Source organism: Triturus cristatus, chromosome 1_2 (assembly GCF_964204655.1).
Source record: "Triturus cristatus chromosome 1_2, aTriCri1.1, whole genome shotgun sequence".
NCBI lineage: Eukaryota > Metazoa > Chordata > Amphibia > Caudata > Salamandridae > Triturus > Triturus cristatus.
The window spans coordinates 1,002,197,744-1,002,220,829 of record NC_140580.1 but is presented as its reverse complement, the minus strand read 5'-3'; the positions used below and the strand labels follow the sequence as shown (position 1 = coordinate 1,002,220,829).

The following is a 23,086-nucleotide window of genomic DNA, read 5'->3' as shown; positions in this document are numbered from 1 at the left end:
GTTGGGAAATTATTGCCCTGGAAAACTATATAGAAGTAAAAAGAATACCAAGAGGTCTACGTATTTTTACAATGCCCACACACCCAGACACAAAAGCAGAACTATTGGAAGAGTGGGTAGAAAACAATTTACAACGTTCATTAAATATGATGCGTATATTGATAAAACATGCGAAAACGGATGTAGTGGAGATCACAAATAAAATAGAGGAAATTGAGGATCTCATTAAACAACAAACTAATAAAGAAGATATTGTGAAATTACGCAAAGAAATGGATGGCAGACTAGAGAAGTATGAAACTGAAATTGAATCACCATTATACCAGCACATGGCTGCATCATGGTGATTGCCAAGGAAATGTTTATAGGAGTTGACATGTTGTATATGTAAATATTTATACAATTTTGTGATGTGCGTATTACTTTATGAAATTAGGTGAATTAGTTGCATGGTTTACAGTGGTTCTTGGGAACTAATCCCCATCCCCTGGGGCCTGGCCTTTAATTTTATTTCTTTTTATAGGGGACGGGGGTGTGCGGTCCCCCTTCCCGGGCTGATTTCAGCACTGGGGGCCCCATCCCTCGTGGCCCGCCATGGTTGCCTGGGTGCCCCCAGTCTGCACTGGGACTGCCGGGGAGCCTCAAGGCCGTTGTGGTCCCTGCCGGCTCCCCGCCTCCTACCGGAGCCTGGATTGCTTTCAGACACAGGGAGCTGCTAAACATGCAGCTCCCTGTGTCTAAAAGCAATTCATCTGTTTCAATGCTTACTTGACAGCGGATAGAGAAACAGATGAATGCTCCGCTTCTAGCAAGTTAGAGCATTTTGTCAGCTCTCGCTTGCTGGAAGTGGAGAATTTGCTGGGCCATAGCTGGAGTCGGTCCTTGGGGCAGCAGGTCCCCAGGAGCACCTATGGCTCCAGGAGGGAGGCTGCGTAGCCACCCTCCGTTGTTTTAGTAGGGCCTGCGCCGGGGAGGTGGCAGTCCCCAGGGCCAAGAACGGCCTAGGAGGGGGGCCGTGCAGTCCCCCTCCCATTTTAAAAATAGTACATGGCCCCGCAGACGTAGTGTTGCTTGAAGACCAGGGGGTCCTGTGAGGACCCCCATTACAAAATTAAATAGCACTGGGAAGGTGGTGGTTCGGAAGGCGCCCCTGATTTCTAATAGAATAGCCTCGTGGAGGGGACGGTCCCTGGGGCATGGGGGAGTCCGTGAGACCCCCCCCCATTTATTTAGAATATTTTTGTCCGCATGCCCCTGGGACCTGGACCACCTGGGGCTTAATAATAGATAAGAGCGGGAGCCCGCGCTTCTCTTTTTTTACATTTTTGGCGGGCAGGGCTCCTAACGACATTAAAAAAAAGTTTTTTTGCCCTGGCGGGGTACTTCTGGTCAAGGCCTAGGGGATCAAGGTATTTCTACCCTGTGCCACAAGATGGCTGCCAACCCTTCCTGGTTTGAAGTGTTGGCAGTCAATCAGATTTCTGCATTGGGACTGTCGGATCCTAAGAGGATCTCCGTCCCTATATATATAAATTGGGATTTTACTTATTATTTACAAACCTACTCAACAGATTTACACCAAATCACAAAAAGACACTTCCCTGGACCAATATCTACCTTCCTGCAAAATGTTATGTAACTAGGTTCATCAGTATGGGCTGTAGCCATGTCTAAAGTTCCTACTGGAATGAAAAAGGAAACCCATGTTTTTTGACAACGCTGAGGCACACCATAAATGTTTTAGAGATAAATATTAATTTAGAGGTTTGTAAGTTATAAAGTCTCATGGCATATGACACCATTGAGATAATCGAACTGGTTGTGTGTTTCCCGCTATGCAAGGCCATAGCTACGTAATTTCAGCAACTGCAGAATGTTTTATCTAAATGTTTTATCTAAGTCATTACTGTGCACATTCAACAGGCCTTTAGTAGTCATTTAGTATCAAAAAGCAGGCAGCCCAGTTATGTTAGAGAATTTAAAAAAAATCGGCTTCCACAGAGCTTCCGCAGTGAAGGACAAAGTCTGTTCAATGCAAACAAACTGTAGACAAAGCGAAAGCGAAATTCATTTTCTTTGCTTTCCAAGCAGCAGAATGTAACAAAATGAACTGATATTATGCCTCTGAGAGAGGAAGAAGAGCACACAGAGCTGTTGTTAACTGTTTGTGACACAATATTTATCTGCACATTTTGTCAGTGTTGTAAGTAACACAACAGCCTTCCAATGCTGGTCCCAGCCTCGGAATGTGGTTGTCCAGTTAGATCGATTTTTTTTTGAGTTTTATATAGCACTTACAAGACTCGAGGGTATCAGAGCGCTTTAAATATTATGAGAATACGTTTAACAGTGAATAACATGTGGGGATTCATGAGGGATACAAAGACATAAAAAGTGAAGAAACCATACATTATTCAAGATTTAAAAAAATAACACCAATCATATATTAGAAAATGAACGCCACTCAAATATAACAGTAAAACATTAAGGTAATGGTGATAGGAGAGATGAGAGACTGAAGCGGGTCAGATGACTGTCCCAGAGGATTTAGTCAATGAAGGTAGTGTCTTTAAGATTCAGAGAGCAGTTTATGTTTGTACTTAAGTACTTGCTGTGTAGTAGAGATCTGAGGTCCCGCTTGAAACAGGGGAAGGAGGGGCTGCAGCGTATATCTTTGTAGACTGAGTTCCAAATCTTAGGAGCATTACCTGATAAAGAGCGTGCCAGAGAGGATTTTTCTGAGGCTTTGGGGGTATAAGAATAAGAGAGTTGGAGCGGCTTAGAGTCCAGCTGATTCCTGCTCTCAAAAGTTTGGTTTCAAGGCATTTAGGATTTTCTTGTATGAATGGCTTTGTGTGTGATACAAACTATATTTGAAATGCATCTTCCATTCAATGGGAAGCCAGTTGAGACTCAAGAGGGCTGGTGTGATGTGATCAAAACCATTTAGTCCCTGTGACAAGTCTGACAGCTACATTGAGAACTGCTCTTGGGGGGGAAATTTGACTTTTTGGAGTTCCTGTGACGTTGATATTACGGTAGTCAAGTTTGAATAAGACTACTGATTGAACTACTATTTTACCATCATCAGCGAAATGAATGATTTGATTTTCTGGAGATGTTTTAGCGTGAAGAGTGCTCCTTTGGCTGATTTGTTGATGTGCTCTTTCCTTGACATATTTTTTCCAAGGTGATACCAAAGGTCTTTGCAGTGTTAGATAAAGAGAGAGAACAGTTTAGAGCATCCAAGTTCTTGAGCCATTTTTCGCAAACAAGGCCAACAAGAAATGGCGCAGCATCCTCCACCAAAGAATAGAGGCGTGCCTTAGATCATTAGGATCTCACCCAGTTAGCTTTCAGATCTCATCCACGTTTTTGACACTTTCTTCAGCCTTTTCAGCTGCTCCTGCAAAGCTTGCACCGCAACCGCCATCTGCTTCTTCTACCAAAAGGAAGCGAGCACCAGGTGCTTTAGGGTCAAAAGACTTAAAGGTGAGTAGTATAAGACGCAAACGTCTGGTCCTCGCCACTGCCCCCAGTTTCTGGGAGCAATTTTGACTTTGAAATAAATGGGTGCTATAACGCTTGCGAGAGTGATGATAGCCATACCAGAGTCAGGCAAACAGAATATGTGGCATGAACACAGCGAGATTTCTTATGTTTAGCTAGTGAACCTTCTACAATCAACGTCGGCTCAACATCCTGTGACTCTGGGCAAATCACAACCTTCCTGTGCATAGAAAAAAAAAAATTAATTGGAGGAGAAGCAACAGCTGAAGGAACGTGACAGCGAGCGGGCTGCTCGCCTCTACACTGATATGTTCGGCAATTTTAGAACAAGCGTTTGACATTTGATCTCGGTCTTTGAATGCTCCGCAAATGTGAGGAGATAAGAACATGTTTTACAGCCCTGTTTACAAGGGTGCTGTAGCAAGTGAAAACACAGGCTTTGCCAAACACGAGCAGGAGGAGGTGGGAGGGATGAATGCTGAACACAGGCAAACAGTAACACAAGCAGGAAACAAATAGAAAAAATAGTCCCCCAAACAACCAAATTGCAAAGACACAGTACTTAGTCCCTGCTTCCTAAGAGGAACGAAAGAGAAAAATAGGGACAAAGAGTCAGGAATGACCACTAGCAATTTTCGGCCCCGGGGACGACCATTCCCCGAGGCATGACCGTACTGTTAATGGGGAGAGAGGCCATGAGGCCCCCATCCCGGGCAGTTTTCTGGGGACCACCACCTAACAGGGGCAGGGCCTTCAAAAAGAAAAGATTCAGTTATCTCCTATGGCACTTGTAATACAGAGGACGGGATATCGGTCATGTTTGTAACAGAGTATCCCATCTATCAAGTTCATAATCAGGCCCATAGTCTGTTCCCAGCGGACTTTTCATCTGTTTTCTTGACAGTGGGGAGGAAAAACAGATGAAAACAATTATCCTACATGCAGGGAGCAGCATTGCTCCGTGCATGCAAGAGCAATGCCGGCTCCAGATTCAGGCAGGGAGCTGGCAGGGACTGCGGGGGCATTGGAGCTACTCCCGCGGTCCCCAACAGTGTACATTGGGTGCCCTGGGTGGGCTCAAAGGCACCCAGAATCAAGTGGCCAGTCCCTGGGGATGGAGTCGCTGGGGCCAAAATTGGTTGCATAGTCCCACCCTCCCCTTCTGTATAGAAATGTCTTGGGATTGGCAAAGGCAAAGCAAGTTTGTTTTCTCTGCAATTCCACATTAAAGACTGATCTGAGGGGGAGGAGCCAAGATGGCGACCGGAGCAGTCGCTTGAGCGCCCGGCTCCGTCAGCCCTTGGCCTCGGACTATCATCCTGATTCCTATCCTTGCCGATTTTCGAGGTGCAACGCGTGCGACGACGCGCTGACTGCGCCGCCGCTTTCCCGAAGTCTTAGCCCGCCCGGATGCCGGAGTTTTTGGTGCCTTTGTTCCCCGCCCTGGACCCTTGCTCTACTGTGGCCTCGGCCGGCCCCCTGGAATCGTTGCAGTCACCGGACCCGCTGGTGCAAATCTGAGCCCGAGGTCCCGATCCCGCCTCACGCCACGCACGGTCGCCAGAAGAGCCGGGAGAGAGACGCCCGGACACCTCCTGTACCCTGCATCTGATGGGCTGGAGCCAGAGGGTAAGCCCCGGTGTGGCGGGTCTCCTACCCCGCTCTGTGGACCACGCTGTAGAAGGCTGCAGACCCCCTTCTTCTATGGTCTAGTCGGCTGCAAAGAGAGCCTGAGGGAGGGGAAGAGACTGCTGGCTTTCACCTGTTGCGGCGCAGACCTGTTGGGAATTGCCTCCTTGTCACGATCCCCCCCCTGGCCACGGTACCGTTCAACGGTAAAACATGGCGCTGATTGCCTGCTCGCTGCTGGGGGGTGATGCTCCGGTCTCGCCCGCTGCCCGCTTCGCCCTCCCTCTACCAGACTCCAGCTCCCCAGTGCCGTCCCGGATTGCTGCCGTTGGGGGGACGCAGCTTCCGCTTACATACGGCTCCGTTCTGGCTGCCCTGCGGGACTTTCGTCTGCAATTGTGTGTCGGCTTGCAAACGCTGAGTGAGCGGTTCGACTCTACACTGTCTGCTGCGGGCCGTGAGCGCCCCGTTTGTGATCAACAAGACGTGAGTCTGCCAGTGCTGTGGTCCTCCTGCGGGGAAGCAACGACTGGGTATAACGGTGCTACACTGGTGTCTGCATTTGGCTTTCCCGGCGCTCAGGATCAATCGCTCTCCTGCTCAATGGCAGATACTTTGTTTCCCCGGTCATTGCTGCCTGCTTTGTTGTTGCCTGCCTCACCGTGCCCGCAGGAGTTTCCAGCTGAACTACACCTGGCGACCTCGAGGAACTGTTCACGGTGGCCTACGACTCCTTTTATGTGGAACTCATGTACTTTACAAGCCAGGTCTGGATTTTATATGGTGTGCAAGGGGACCTCAATAGATGATCGGCGGCCATTTTGTGACTCTACTTCTCCATCTTCTCCCAAGTGGCCATATTGTCTTTGTCTGTTCGGGATGCGGGGCATTCACGAGGGGGCGGGTCTAAACGTACGCCCGCGATCGGGCCAGGGCTAGATTACTTTCTATCATCATGGCTTCACGGCCGGGCTGGACTGGGACTGGAATTGTCTACTTATGTTGTGCGCACTCGTCGCGATCTGTCTGCCTTCATTTCCGTGGTGTTACATGCTATCTTCCCACGACCGCCTTTGGGTGTAGTGGGGTTTCAGTGTGTGGAGGCTTGGTTGGCCGGCGGTGTCGGGCGCTCCTGAGGATACGTGGGCTCCTCCCCGCCTCCTTTCTTCTTTCTTCTCTTAGTTTCTTTACTCTATTCCTACTTTCTCTCTCGTCTATATTTCGGGTTCATTGGGCGACAGGCACTATGCTGGGGGGGGGTAGGCCATAGCCTCCGCATTGGTGTAGGGTGGGGGGGTAATTTACTGTTTCTTTTTAGTTCTATGGGCCTCTTTCTTTCATGTCTCTGCGCTATACTTGTTTCGATTCGGGGTCCGGGTGTGGGGTGGATTGAGTGGGGGCGGCTTTTAGGGGGTGCGTATTTACTACTGTGATGATCCTGTTATCTAATTGCATCGCCTTACTGTATGAGATTTTCTATGGCTGTTTTAATGATGCTGCTGCTCTCCAGTGTATGAAGCCGACTTGCGGACTCGAATCTCCTTGTTTCTATCCTTTACTGACTTTTTTCCCGATAAAAATATTTTTTGAAAACCTTAAAATTAACCTTCACTTCTCCTTCCCCCGGTGTCAAGGATCCCTCCAGTGTATGAATCCTGAATCGTTGCTAATCTTGACCTTGACGCACAGGGGATGTATTGTTTGTCTCTGTGCTCAACCGTAGTGTGGCCGGCCTGATGGTTGTAGGCCCGTATTTGTTCTTTTACTATGCACAAATAAAGGTTTTTAAAAAAAAAAAAAAAAAAAAAAAAAAAAGACTGATCTGAAATCCTTCATGGACGTGAATGCATAGTTGATCTATCGGAGCACAATCGGTAGTGACTGCGATGAGTGGGTTCCTTCTTGTCCTCTCCTGGTGAAAGCAGAGTCAATGGTTCTCCCTTTATATTACTACGAGTATGCAAAGGTGAAAAATCACCTGGAAGCCTTGCCCTTTTGGCCCCACCTTGTCCACCTTAGTAGTATGCAAAGGTCTTCCCGCCTTTTGCCAGGATGATGGACAGCTTACCAAAAGGTCCCCCAGTGCACTTCCCACCAATTTTGGTGACACCTTCTTGATACAATGAATATGAGGACATCTCCACCAAATAAAGAAGCACTACTATGTTTTAAAGATAAGCGTAAGTAACCTTGTTTGGTGGAGATTCACCTCTTTGTAATCTCGTCATCTTCTTTATAGGAGAATTCATGTTATCACAGATTTCTGAAAGAAGACGCATGAGGAACAATCACATTGCCGAAATTAAATGCACAGAAGGTCACTGGAGTCATTTCCTTGTGGCCCATTATGCAGCTGTAGTGTAGAATATGCACTAGACATTTACCCAATGAGTTGGCACTTACTAATAAACCAGTAGAAAGTACTCCAGTTGGGCAAACATTTTGGGCAAAACTGTGGACTCCTGTTGGGCAAAGGGGTATGGGAGGTTTTGTTCTGGCACAATCATTCATACAGCAACTGACACACCCACTCTCACTCACACAACCATTCACCCACTCTTATATCCACTCACAGACCCACACACACTCACACACCCATACAGTCACTCACACCCCCCTCACACATGCACAAAACCACTCACACACCCACTCACAGACCCATACAGTCACTTATACACCAACTCATAGACCCACATAGCCAATCACACACCCACTCACATACCCACAAAACCACTCACACAGCCATACAGCCACTCACACACTCACTTACAGATCCATACAGCCATTCACACACCTATTCAGATACCCATACAGCCACACACACACCCACTCACAGACCCACACAGTGACTCACAAACCCATTCCCACACCAGCACAGCTACTCACAATCCCACTCACAGACCCATACAGCCATTCACACACCCACTCACAAACTCAAAAATCCACTCACATACCCTCTCACACACCCTCACAATTACACCTGTACAGACACTCACACACCCACTCACAGACTCGTACCACCATCCACACACCCACTCACTGACCCTTAAAACCATAAATACACCCATTCACTGACCCATACAGTTACTCACACACCTACTCACACCCCCACAACACCACTCACCCCCACTCACAGACCCATACACCCGCTCACACGCCCACTCACCGACCTATACAGCTACTCACACACCCACTCTCAAAGGTTACAGGTTACAGTTAGGAAATAAAATGTAAAAAACCTGCGAAATTCACTAAAAAATCCAAAAGTCACAAGGACGTTATAGTTAGGAAATAACATTTAACAAAAGATAGAAATTCACAGAAAAAAACGAAGGTTACAGGGATGTTATAGTTTGGTAATAGAATTAAAAAAACCTTAGAAATGCACTGAAAAAAACAAAATTACAAGGACGTTATAGTTAGACTTAGAATGCACACGCACAAAAGCATAGAAATGCAGTAGTTGTAGTTACTTGAGCTAACTATAACTTACACCCCCGCAATGCACTGCTCATGGCTTCACATGTTACATCACTCTTGACATGGTCAGTGGAATCACTGATGACATCTCAAATGACATCACTGATGGGATTATCCACAGAACCACTCACACATACACTCACACAACCACACAATCACTCACACACCCACTCACATATCCATACAACTACTCACACATATCCACTCACATAACCACACACTCACTCACTCACAGACACATACAACTGCTTATACATGCACTCATACACCCACACAACCACTCACACACCTACTCACACACACCCACACAACCACTCACACACCTACCACACCCACTTATAGATCCATACAACCACTCACACACCCATACAGCCACTCACAGACCTACTCACATACTCATACAATCACTCACACACCCACTTACACACCCATATAACCAAGGAGACACCCACTCACACTGATACAACCACTTACACACTCAGTCACACACCCAAAGTTACTCAAACACCAAGTTACACACTGATACAACTACTTACATACCCACCCCCCACACTAATGTACAACTCATATACCATTTCACACATCCATACAACCACTTACATATCCACTCATAAAGCCATACAACCACTGACACAGCCACTCATACATCCAAAATCCCACACAGCCATCCATTCACAGACATATACAGCCACTCATACACCCACTGACAGTCCTATACAGCTACTCACCCACCCACTGACAAACCTATACAGCCACTCACAAACCCATTGACAGATCCATACAGCCACTCACAAATTCATTTACACATCCATACAGCCACTCACATACCCAGTCACACATCCATACAGCCACTACGACACCCACTCATGCTGAAACAGACAGTGACACAGCCACTCAGTTGACATATCTTAGAAATAGCATCACCTATTAGTAGTAGAGATTTACTATTCCTAACTCCACATCAACGTCTACGTATCCTGAAGATACATATCTTGGGGTGGAGGACCTGTAAGTTTAATTGGCAGGGCATTCACTGTTTTTGATGGATAGTCTGCATTCACTAAACTCTAAATGACCCCATAAGTGGGTTGCCCAGGCAATTGTAAAACCAGAATTAGAAGTCAGGCACCTAGGTTCAAAGTTTGGCAGTTTAACAACTAGACCACATCTCTTCCCTTAATGTAAAAGTGGTTGTAAGAAATTGGCTGAGAGAAAGAGGTGGTTTTGAATGAATAAATTAATAAATTAATTAATGAATTAACTTTTTGTAAAGCGTGCTAATGCTCAAAGGTGTCTGGGTGCGAAGATTGTCTTCTATGCACCTCTATACCCAACAATAATTGAATTAGAAAACCATGTTTTTGTGCTCCTTTTAGAGTTGTTTTTTTATTGAATTTTTCACCTATTGACTACAGAACTGCTCACCTGCATTGCCAGCTGTAAAAGCCCCATATGTTAGTTGATACTTTTCAGATTCACTGCCGATTTTGAAGGAACTGTATGTAGCAAAATGGTGTTTTTTTTCAAAATCTTGAAGATCAATGCGAAGCTCATAATTCCCTGTCAAAACATGAGAAGAATATTCAGTAAATAATACCCAACAAAGTCACACGTCAACCTCGTTAACCTCGTTCATCACTCAAAATAAAAGAATGCTCTATTGTAAGATATAAAGCAATATGTTCAGTGTCTGATCTGATGTTATGCACAAATAACTGTGGCATAAACCTGCAGTTAATCAATCCAGCCAAAGCAGACACATGCTTACTTTCTTGATCTTGGGTTTGGGCAATCTCTCTTGTTTTTGTTACCTTTGAGTTTTACTGTACCTTATCATTTTATGAAAATAAATTTCAGAAGTTAGGTTTCTGAATATCAATGACAGATTCCCTTAATTTAATCACAAATTGAGGCAAATAACTTTAATCCCATCTAGTGTTATTATGATTTTTGTCATAGACATAACACTAAAATGTGCATGATGCCTTGCTAGGGGAAGAATCACAAACTAAGGACATTTGTCAGTGGCATCACAGTGCAATAGTATAACACTTTGATTATATTAAACAAAAGTATTGCTTAATGGCATAACTCAAGATATTTGCTCATTGAAATGCAGCACATTGTGGGCCTGATCCATAAAGGTAACTTAAACTTTTAGGTATTTTACACTCTTAATCAACTTTAAGATTTTTTGGCTATTCACAAAATATGAGTGTACATTTGCTCCAAAGTCATACTTACATCTCTCCACCAAACTGAATGGCCTGAGGACTATTCACAAACTTCAGGGACTATTCACAAAGGGAAAGTGCGCTTTTGAGTAATTTACACATGTAATTGACCCTTAAACTTTTGAGTAACTTTATACTTAGAGTTTGTGAATAGCCAAAAATAATACATCTACTCAAAAGTGTAAAAGTACATTACACATGTTATTCACTCAAAAGTGCAAGTTACCTTTGTGGCTAGCACTACAACATGTTCTACAAAATGTAGTTTGTGAATAGTCCAGAGACCTTTCAATATGGTGGATACATGTACATTACAGTTGTAAAGTAAATTTACACTTGGATTTTGGGAATAGCCAAAAACTAGTAAACATACTGAAAAGGGTTAGTTAATCAAAAATGTAAGTTACCTTTGAGAATCAGACCTTCAATGTATCCTACGCCTTTGGATCAGTTCATTAATGCAAGGAATTGCAGATGTGAATTGTTAGTAATGTAGTTGACATTCTGTAAAGCAATATAAATTGACACTTGGCTGTTGGAGTTTGTAACCAACACTATTGGGAAAACAATTAACAGTCTATTCCTTTCACAAGTGCCTCACATTGTGTAGTCACCCTTATTTGTTTTCTAATTCATTTTTTGAGACAGCATTGTGCATGCAAGCCGCCCTCTATTCACGTTTTAATAATTTTTTAATTAATTTTCACCACACTCACTATACAACATATTATGGATATTGCCATATCAAACAATAGCAAACCCTGCTTTTATCCCAACTTCCCGACTTCAGAGATCCAACCTTTCCCAGGCCCTGACCCACTTCACCTTCAGCTTGCTTAGTACCTAAAGCATATCAACCCTCACTTATATCAACTGCCTTTACTGCATCTGCCATCTCCCAAAGTCATCTAAAGCAAGTTAGTATGCCGTCCTTTAAAACTATAGTTAAAGAGACAGGATTCCTCCAAGATGTTTAAGATGATCAGCCATTTGAGACATTGCAGTTTTGTAGACTCCCTACCTATGTACAATATCAGGATACCTACTTGTTTCCTAAAATCTCTCTCCTGTGTTATTTTACCAATCCTTCCAGCACACACCACATACTCTGAAATCAAAGATCCGCTGTGAGCACCACTGGAGGTCTCCAGTGTATCAGGATTGCATGGTTTGCCACCAGTAGTGTGTGTGAGATGATCTTCCCTTTCTGGGTGTAAGTGGATAAATGATTTTCTAATGGCAGTCCAGCAGTGTGACTTCTGGGCAATCTGCTAGCCAAGAGCCTGTACCCTCCTCGATCACCCCAGAACCCTTGTCAAAATGGGACAGGTTGGGGCACAAGCAAAATACGTGTTATTTTCCAATAACCACACAGCATGTGACAGTTCAATGATTCATTCATGTAATGAAGCTTTGCAGGCATGTCATGATACTGACAAAATCCTATAGAAGGTTTCCCTCCCCAAGTATATCCTGCAAAGATATTTGCTCTTCTCAACATATCCTCTCACTAATCTGACTCCAGACATCATCTTTTCCTAGACCTTCTCATAAGTGTACTCCTTCACTGTTATAGAACAATTAAGGATCCAGTATATGCAGCATATATCTGTCAGCATGATGACCAATACGTTTCTGGAAAAAGTGTGTTCTCACGGGTCCATCTTTCACACACTTGACCACAAGGTCCAATGTGTAAATTGAAAATATCTGTATCTTTCGTCCTCTAGCAGTCCAATTCCTCATTGAAGGATATAATGTCTGACTTGCTAAAATTATCCCAATCAAAAAGCTGCCCCCTCTCCAAATTGCCAAGGTTTCACATCCCTGACCCAGGGTAAAAACTGTATTACCTACGGCAGGGTGAAATGGGATAGAAATGGTGTCACTCTGCAAAGCTGTTCTGTGTAAGTCAAAACTCACTGTCATCATTCTGATCAGCGAGGTGTGGCGCATAGGGTGTCTATGAGGCCATAGCGGCAGCAACATTTTCCATAGCAGTTCCCATTTACTGCATGATCAATCATGCATCATGCCTTCTCTGCCTTCCATTTTTAGCTCTGAAATACAGCTTGTCAGTAATTCGTCAATTTAGGGGCACCAGGTCCTCTGCCCCTTGGCTGTAGTGTACATTGCTTCCTTCATAAGCAAGCATTATTCCCCTGCCAAAGAAAAATTGTCTGAATCACTGGAAGTTTGGTTAAGTGCTCCTGTTTCACTTAAAGGCAGAAATTCATTTGTAATGGTGTTTGCTGGTGCTTGGCACCATCATAAAAATTTTAAAACCAGTACTTATGACAGTCCACCACACGGTGACACTATCTATATTTTAGCAGAAACCGTAAGCGTAACAATTAAAATACACATTTAAAAATATTCCAAGCATGTCTGGACCACAGTTAACATTTTGGGTAGCATAGAATTGTCCAAACTGCCAGGTCTCCAGGAGTGTGATGCTTAATAGGGAGCATTTATTCTGGCACGGGAAAGCGATGGGAGGTCCTTTTTTGTAGTGCATGCTGCAGTGGCCTCATGAGCAATACTTTGGGTTCTCCAACTTATTTATTTACAAATTAAGCACTGCTTAAAGAGGTGCGGCCTGCAGAAAGTAAAACATCTTGGCCGTTTAGAGTGCTGCAATTTGTCCCACCCTGACAAAGGAAGCAAGCTTACAATTAGCCAAGTCAGCTGGAACCATCTTTAGTCAAGCCAAGTAGTTAATGTCTTTAGTTTTTAATGGGGAAACAGGGAGATTCAGACCCAAGTGTCAAAGAGAAGTGGCTGGCCATTGAACAAGGGTGAAGTGAGCCATGGATTGTCATGTTCTTTGGATTAGTGAGAGACAGGGTCCCTCAAGAACACTGAGCTTGAGCTCAGGCTCTCTTGTAATCTCAAGGTTCGCTGGTAAAGCTAACACTCCTCTACCAATATTGGGAGCAAGGCAGTTGGATCGGTGATTGATAGCAGAACGCTCTCTGTGAACATTGTTAGTTTAAACTTATCACTTCCACTTTACTGCCCTTATAATTGAGGTTACTCTAGTCCAGGGGTCTCCAACCAGTTCAATAGTGAGAGCTACTTCTGATTAGTTAAACCTATGTGGAACTAATGGCTTGTTATTATATAACTGTACACAAAGGCCAAGCGGAGTAAATTCTGCCCATTGAACAAATAGGCAGGATGACACTATGTTCATTATGTTGGATAGGGCCTGAATCACTTCCATTATGAATGAATGAATTAACAAATGAATGAATGAAGAAGATTTCTAAAGCGCAAACAGCTGCTTCCAAAGAAGGCATCTTGGTGCTATGCAGAAAGAAATTGAAAATGGGGACATTTGCACTTCTACCCAAATTCTTTACCTTTCTCTAAACAAAAGTTTTTTTTTTTAGAAACTTTGAAAACATGTCCTAAAACTATGCATCAAAGATATCAGGCAGAGAATTCAAGAGAGTGGCAGCCTGAATAGCTAAAGACCTCCAGCCTGCTCTAGCCTTATGAATCCTAGGCACACAAAGAAGATTTTGGTTTGCTGAGCGAAGTGCCCTATGAGGTACACATTTTCTTCCTTTCTTTTGGATATAAAGTGGACCGTTTTTATTTATGGTCCTATGGGTAATCATTAGTGCCTTAAACACAATTCTTTGCTTGACTGGTAACCAGGGCAGTAGCACCAAACCTTTTTGCACATACTGCCTTTTGGGAATATTTAGGACCAGTCTTGCCACCGTAGTCTGCACTCTTTGCAACAGGCCCGGCTCCAGGAATTTTTATTTGGGTGGGCCAAGGATGCATTTGGGTGGGCCACTGCGGGCCTGATTTGTCACTTGTATGTCTAGCCAGGCCTGCTTCTGGGCCGTCCTTTATCTCTTCTTAGTCTTACAAAGCTCAGTAAAATGCGCTCTTTTCCAAATCTCTTTCTAAATGTTATCACTCTCAAAAAGTGTTTTTTTCCATGTAATGTCCCTTTGATGGGAAGAGGAGGTTTCTGAGGTGGGAGTATCAGGCCAGGGACACTACTCGGGTTCCCTCTGTGCGAGCCTTCAGGGAGAATCCCTCTTCATTACTACCTAAACCTGACCCATGACTCTGCAGCGTACTCCCTTACAGGCTTGATTATCCACTTTTCTACCACCCCTTTCCAGTGCATCTTATCTCACAACTGACCTTGGTCCACAGCCCCATACCAGCCACAATCTCGTTCCACTTTCATTATTCCCGGTAAAAAACATTAGTAAAATCACCTCCAAATTTGAAACATTGAATGTAGAAGTAAATATAATTAGCACGCACTTCAAAGAATGCTCCACAGTTGCCCGAATGACCCGACTGCTAATTAGTTTAAGCTATTGGCATTGTAAATTTTTTATGTTTTAAAAACAATGCATAAATAAAAGGCATTGTCATTTACTATGCCAATTGCTCAAACTCTAGCAAATGCAAGACCTATTGCATTGCAAATGCTTGTTTTAAATCTTGCGCCTCTTCTGGCCATGACGCTCCCTCGTCCTGCGGGTCTTCAAATTCTTCACTCACAACTCCCGTTCATTGAGAGAGCACTTCTGTAATGAGAACACATGTGAATGCCATGGCAATTTATTTATATAGCACTTACTACTTCTGATGAGGCATTGTGATTTAGTTGTTTAGGCTCTGAAGGTACATAATGTACAGTGTCTAGTGTGCCTTTTATTAAAGGGCTCTGACTTCAACTCTGGCTACATCCGCACCATATAAAAGAAAATGAGCATTACTGCAGTGGGAACTCTCTGGCTGTCCTGCAGACAGACTCTGTCCGCCACCCATTCACAGCAAGCACTTAACAAGACACGCCCACTATGCATGCTTCCAGCACATAGGCCATGCAATAAATGAACATGACTGCCCATAACGTATGTCTTCCCCGCATGTCCACATTCAGTGTTCCGACCTGCCATTGGTTGTGAAGGGATTGTTGGGTGTAAAGTGATAGGTGCAGCATGCTAATGAAAAGCACCGAGTAGATGGACTTCTGGATTGAAAGTGCCTGTGTAACACAAATCAATGTTTTTAATATGTGTTATCAATTGCATACATTTGTATAAAGTCAAACGTTATTGGTTTTTATCTATATTTATGTATGTTTGTTTATACCTGTAGGGGACAGTGGTACAGTAAATCTTGTGTTTATTTTAAATTAAAAAGCCCCTTTTGAATGATGTTGGTTTGAATGGGGAGTGCTGTCTAGAAGGATTTAGGTGAGCGCCAAGGTATTGTTTCACATTGTTGCTCATTCTCAGGGGAGGAACATACAGTACTAGGTCATCTGTGGGTACATATAACTCCGAAATCACAGTGCCCATTTCAAACTTGGAAGGATGAAAGGCAAAGCTGGTTCAGCAGTGGCGGCTCGCATAGGGCATGCTGCGAGGTGGTGGGGTGGGGCGGGGGAGGGTCAGGGTGGGGGGGTAGTAAACTCTGACATACGACAGAACGGAGGAAAATAATAATTACTTTTCTCCGTTCCTCTGTATCTGTGATTTGAAATGATAGTTTAGTGTCCACTTGCAACTCAAATTCCTGGTCACGGACATTGAAATCAGCAAGTCTCCCCTCTTAGCTAGCCATAATATCTGTATGTCCTATGGAGAAACATTACCAAAGACTAACATTTCAGGTTTATCTGAATTCAGCTGGAGGCAGCTGGTATGCATCTAATTTGCTACAGTCGGGAGACATCCCTTAACATTAGGAATCGTAGTTTCATCCAGTTGTTGAAAAGCTACCATCAACTGAGAGTCATCTGCATTAGATACTATTTTGTAACCCCACAGCTGAACCAGTGCCAATGGAGCAATATATACATTAAACAGGGTAGGACTCGGAGCCGATCCCTGTGGGACACCACTTCTTATTTCTTCAAAACAAGAATACTTCTTGTTGTAAACTTGTTACAAAACAGTCTATCCATTGCCAAGCTTTTTCCACGATGCCCACCTTCTTCAAACTTTGCAATATAATATCATAGCATATCAAAAGCAACATCAAAGAAAAGAACCACAGATTTTTTTATCTAAATCAAGGTTACTTCTAATAAATCTGTAACCTTAAGAAGTGCTGATTCAGTCTAAACTCTGCTCGGAAACCAGATTGAGACATGTGAGGGATGCCGTTCTTTTCAATATGACTGTTAATCTGAGCATTCACCAGAGTTTCCAACATTTTCCCGATAGTAGGAAGTAAAGAAATGGGTCTATAATTACTCAAAAATGACAGATCTGCATTAGTTTTTTTTCAGAAGCAGTCGAACAAAAGCCTTTTTCCAAACAGTTGGAAAGTTTATTTGACAAATTGAATAGCGAATTGACCAAAACATTAACCGATGATGCTACCTGATTTAAAATATAATGAAGACACACATCACTAGGGAAACCTGATTTAAGTTTTAGTAAACTCTGTTCTGAATCTGACAGAGATATTTGTTCAAAGGATTTGAGCTGAGATCTAGTGTAATCTGTGGTGGGATCATAAATTGATGCTGTTTGGTTGTTGTCACTTATCTCTTCAAGACATGAATAAATGTTTTCCACCTTTTCATGGAAAAATAAAGTGAGGTTAGCCACAAGAGACTGAGATGCAGGGATCTCTTTTTTAGCGGGTTTTGGGTTTAAATAAGCTTTGCAATTTGAAGGAATTATCTGCTTTTGCAATTTGTTTAATAAATAGATTTGCCTTTTGCCCTCTTAATACTTTTGGGGATTTTTTTTAGATTTGTTCTATAGATTACCTTGTTTTCACATCTGTATTCACGTCTCCAAACTCTTTCCAATTGTTTGCATCTCAGTATTACAGGCCGCAGAGTCGATGAAAACCAAGCTGTTGTAGGGGAATTTCTTTTTCGCACTCCTTTTTAGGTCTCGCTGAGCCCAGCGCATGCGCTGGCTCAGAGAGACATTTTGTATGTGGGATTTTCAAAGTGCTGCTGGCTGGCCTAGCGCTTGCGTTCACGGGATCGTGCACGCGCGCAGCCGGCCGCCAGCAGCACTTTGAAAACTGTGCTTTAGCGCGTCATCGCGATCACTTTCGCTTTCAGAGCAATCGCGATCACTTTCGCTTTTAGGGCCGCGCGACGTTACTTTTACTGCTGCGCGGCCAATGCTTGTTCCTTTTGTAACGTATCGTTTCCTACCTCTTGTATTTTGCTTGCTCTTGACACTTGCACAATTGTCACTATTGCCTCATATAACGTAATGTTTGATTTTGTAACATGCTCACTTGTAATTTTTCTCCTCATGTATCATTACTGTTCCTATTGTGAAGCGCTCTGACACCTTCGGGTAAAGTCCGCGCTATATAAAAACGCATTAAATGAATAAAATATAATAAAAATACATCTGAGGCCTTTACTCCCAGACATTAATTGCGTGACTGTTTATTTCAGGAGTGGCCCGTGATAACATGCTGCTGCGGGTATCCATTTGGCGTCCGTGCACGAATTCCAAAAATATGCTTTTCTGACACGCCACCTTGTGGAAGCTAACGGGCCGCTACCGCCTCCTTTGTGCCCCTTCTCTGGCTGATCGTGACTGCGAGAAGATGCTCTCCCGACCGTGATATGGTCAGTGGCACCTGGCGGCCCACTTTGTGTCGCTGTTTAGTTGTTTTTCCTTACAGGTAGAGCCTGGTATCCGGTTCCAGAAACAGTTCTCTCGGGTCAGCCACTCTATTCACGGGGCACCTTGGCCACAGGCCGCTGCGTCACTCACAGCGAGCAGAGAGAAGACTTGGCACACACTGCCTGGTACAACGACTCATTTGTGGCATCTGAGCACATCTATGCATGCTACATGGGATGTTTGTGACGCCAAGAAATTAAATTGTCTGGTTACGTTTTAGTAAAAGGACTGTGCTGTGCTTTCATGAAAAGATGGATCTTGCCATTACATAGAAACAAACAAATCAGCATTTAGCCCCCAAGCCTTTTTTCTAAATCATAATTCAACGGTTTGTTCTTTTTTAGTTGGCAGGGATGCGTTTGTTTTCAAGACTACCCACTAAAAAAACAATACATGCGTTTTTCCTAGGATGTGTTGCTTGCCTTTACTGAATGTGTCATTATCCCGCACACTCCCTTCCTCAATTTGTCGGTCTTGTTGCATGATAGCTAAAAACTGCCTACCAGAGTGGTTATTATTTAATGTACACATATATACGCACACGCGGCTGATACCCGCCTGGTTCGCTCCTATTTTCTTTCTACTGGTCGTCTCTCCCTGCTTCTCGATTCTCCCTTACTTTTCTTGGTCTTACTTTTCTCCACACAGAATGCCCTGCGTTCGTTCGTTGTGCTGCGTCACTTTCTCATAAATGATCCCCTCTGTGTCAGAGCTGTGTGGAAAAGTTATGGTCCAACTCAGGCACAGGTGAATCCTCGTGTGAAGGGCCTCTACGTTCAGGGCACTGACCACCGCTGGTGCCTTCACACAGTACTTACACTATGTTTACAAAGCAATCCCGACTTCAAAGCACTAAAAACAAGCATTGGTATAGCCAATAGGTCTCGCTTTTGGGACCTTATAAGTATTTAGTTATGCAGCACAGTAGCCTTGGTGCAACGACATCAACCGTTGCATGGTTAAACACTTATACGGGCCCAAAGGCGAGACCTATTGGCTATGCCAATGCTTGTTTTAGGAGGTGCCAGTTTATTGAGACCTTGAGCAAGGGCTGAATTAAAGGAATCAACTGCTTCCTCAATTCCATCAGAAAGATTAATACAAATGTGTTAGCAGATTTGTTCCTAATTTGTATCTGATATGCAATGCCAAGAACGAGTAAAACGGATTTGCCTAGTTACATCACGCTAAATATCAGATGTCTATGGAAGGCGGTCTGTCCAAATTAACAAGAAAGGTTTTTCTGTAACTAATTAACGACAATTAGTAAAAATCGATCAAGTGTATGGCTATCTTTGTGTGTGAGGCCCTCAACCTTTTTGTAATAATTAAAAACTTAAACATAGTCTCCGCTAATTGCGCTGCAGCCTTGCAATTAAGGTCATCACTATTGGTAACATTTGGGAAATGTTCTGGTGGTCGATGAACCAAAGCTCCTGATATAGAAAAATTGTCCGAATTTTAAATTGGAAAAACAAAACCCAAGCCAACATCAGACCCTCTGGTTTGTTTATGGAGCATTGAAATTTAGCGTGGTCAATTATGGCACTTCCACCCCCGGATCATTGCCACGATCCAAGTGTGAAGTAGTATAACCCTCTGCAATGGCCAACACAATATCTGATCCTGAGCTCTTATTTAACTAATTCCCTTGCTTATTGGCCTCAAGTCCATTGGTTACTATCCAACAATCCCCAAAAATAAAATGAGAATGTGGGAAAGAAAAAAGTAAGGAAGGGAAAGAAGGATAGCAAGGAAAAAGGGAAATAGGGGCAGGCAGGAAGAACGGAAAGAGAGGAAATATTGCTCAGAGAAAGGAAGAAAGAGGAATAAAAGAAGGAGGTAGAAAACGGGAAGAAGGGGAAGGAGAGAAGGAATAAAAATGACAAAGAAAAGATGGAAAAGACAGAAAGACTGACGGTGAGAGGAAAAGGAAATATGAAACGAAAGGAAAGGAAAGGAGGAACCATCCAGAGGAATAGGAAAGGAAAGAAAGACTGAGTGTGAGACAGAGATAACGCAAGAGAGGGGGAGGAGAAAAAGAAAGGAAACACTGAGTGTAGGAGAGAAGTAAAAGAAAACAAGAAAACAAGACAGGAACAAAGGAGAGAAAATATGAAGGTGAGAAGCAAAGAAATAAAAGGCAACAAAGAGGCAGAAAAGAAGGCAAGAAAAGTGCAAGTAAAGAGGAAAGAAAATATAGAAAAGGAGGATGAGGAAATGAAAGAAAGATGACGAGAAAGAAAGAAACAAAAAGGAAAAAGAAAGTATAAGAAGAAAGACAGATGATGGAGAAAAAAGATGAAGAGAGAGAAAGACAAATGAAGAGAAAGAAAGATGAAAAGGAAAAGGGAGAGAAAAAGATTAGGAGAAAGAAAACATAAATGTAGTGCAATTCAGAAAAACGTGTTTAGGATGTAGTGCAATAATATATCAAATATTTGATAAAAGAGTTTAATGAAATTCAGAAATAAAAGTTTATAAAAGCACATTTTCTAGTAGTCAAGTTTTCAAGCAGTGTGCTGCGATCATTTACTGCCAGGCTTCTTTCCCAGATAGCAGCATTGTTTGTTTAAGGAGAGGGTGGGGTGCCTGCTGCTCCTCTCATCTTTCCCTGCTTCACAGGACAAGTGTACAGAGTTTAAAAGTACAGCATCCACAGGGAGGCAGCTGTATACTGCCAGACTCGAGGAAAAGGCAGGGAACAACTCCAAAACAGGCTGTGAGCTACAGATAGCTCGTGATCGACCTATGGAGACTCCTGCGCAGCAATATGTGTAGCATCAAGGCAAAGAGAAGGAGGGAAGAGACGTCCTTGCCTACTTCCCTTGCCTTGTCTGGTACTCTCAGGTATGAGCAAACCTTGGGAGATCACAGTCACCCAATACCCAGCCGAAGAATGACCTCTAAAATCCCACTGCAATTAGCCAGAGCCCCTTATGCAGTTGAACTCAACTCTATTGAATACTTTCTCACTGTCAAATAATAGTAACACCAATTTCCAGTTAGTGCAGCACTCTCTAACAATGAAGTGTAATGCTTTGTTCATGTTGTCACGTTTGTCTTCCAATAATGAAGCTTTCTTGGTTGGAGAACACTTGTAAGGGTGTCACTGCTTGCAGTTGTGTAGCAAGGATCTGCATCAATACTTTGGTCTAAACATTGAATGAGGAAAGGGATGTGTGGGAGGCATATCTGGCTTCAGATTGAGCAAAATCTTGGTCCTTGGTATTGTCATGGAGACAATGGCATCCCAGTAATGCTTCTGGAAGACACTGAAAAGGATTGACGGCAGCGGAGTACTGAATGCTTTATATAAGGCTTCTGAAAATCCAGTCGGTCCTAGCACCCTGGAGGTTTTACGGTTCCCAGAAGAGTGAAGGCCAACGAATGTCTGCTGCTACCTTTAAATAAAAAGATGTATGGATATGAGCATGTTGTATGTGGTAAGATTGGTACAGTCTGAATAATTGTCTGAGTGAGTCAGAGTGGCACTGGCCTGGTGGTTCAGTTTTTGGAAGCTGAATCCTGTTCATGTGCACAAGGTGGAAGTGTATTGCTGATATTCCTCTGACTGGAGGGAGGGTACTGAAGTGGTGAAAGAGGAGACATGCCTCCCCTCAGAAATGTGTTTAGGTTCTTTTGACACAGCGGGCTTCCTGAAGACTGCCATTTTGTCTATGGTTGGAGACAAGGGTGTTACTGCATTTTCTGTTGTCATAGTGTGAATGTGTCCTTTAGAAGGAAGGGAGCATCAATTTCTCTTCCTGATCACTATCAGGTGTAACTGTTGATAGTTAGGTGCAGACTGCTCACAATTCTTTGTGGCTTTGTTGTGGGTGCTCCAGCCTGGAGATGACCTTGCTGTGAAGGGAATCGCTCAAGACAAAGGCTGAGTCTAAAAAACAGCATGGGATGAATGCATCAGGTTAGAGCAGGAGTCTTCAACAGGTTGATTGTGAGCTATCTGTAGCTCAAACCTGTTTTGGAGTTGTTTGTTAACTCTTCCTCTAGTCTGAGATTATCCAGCTGCCTCCCTGTGGATGCTGCATTTTTAAACTGTTGGCAATATTGCCCTGTGCATAATAATATTCCTGCATATCTGATTTTGCCAGTGAAAACTCCTGTTCTGCTACTAAGTTCCTCATTTGAGAGTTCTACTAGCTTCTGTCAATGATAAAATCCTATTTTGAACCTGTCTATCCTTGGCCTGCCACACTAGTAGTCTCACCGTGTATTCACTCTCCTCATTTACCCTCTGGAGGTATGCAGTGTTGGCAATATTGCCCTGTGTATAATAATATTCCTGCATATCTGATTTTGCCAGTGAGAACTCCTGTTCTGCAGCTAAGTTCCTCATTTGAGAGTTCTACTAGCTTGCTCCACTCTGATTTCTAGCTTGCATCTTTTTGAACGTTTTCCTCTCTGTTGTTGGATTTTCTTTAGATGTAATAAAGCCCCGGAGTATGGCCTTAACGGCATCCCAGACAATATGTGCCCGGGCAGTATCTGTGTTATTCAAGAAAAGGCTATTAATCTCACCAGTTACCTCTATACACTAATCTTCACTCTCTA

The 23,086-nt window shown here is 43.5% G+C and overlaps 1 protein-coding gene across 2 annotated transcripts in view; it reads right to left on the bottom strand.

Moving 5' to 3' along the window:
• LOC146868576 (ficolin-2-like) overlaps positions 1-23,086 on the bottom strand; it is a 254,859-nt gene that overhangs the window by 52,970 nt on the left and 178,803 nt on the right. For both annotated transcript variants that reach the window (XM_085611422.1, XM_085611429.1), the window contains exon 8: positions 10,045-10,179. In XM_085611422.1, the coding sequence (XP_085467548.1) occupies positions 10,045-10,179 (135 nt within the window). The remainder of the gene's footprint in view (positions 1-10,044; positions 10,180-23,086) is intronic.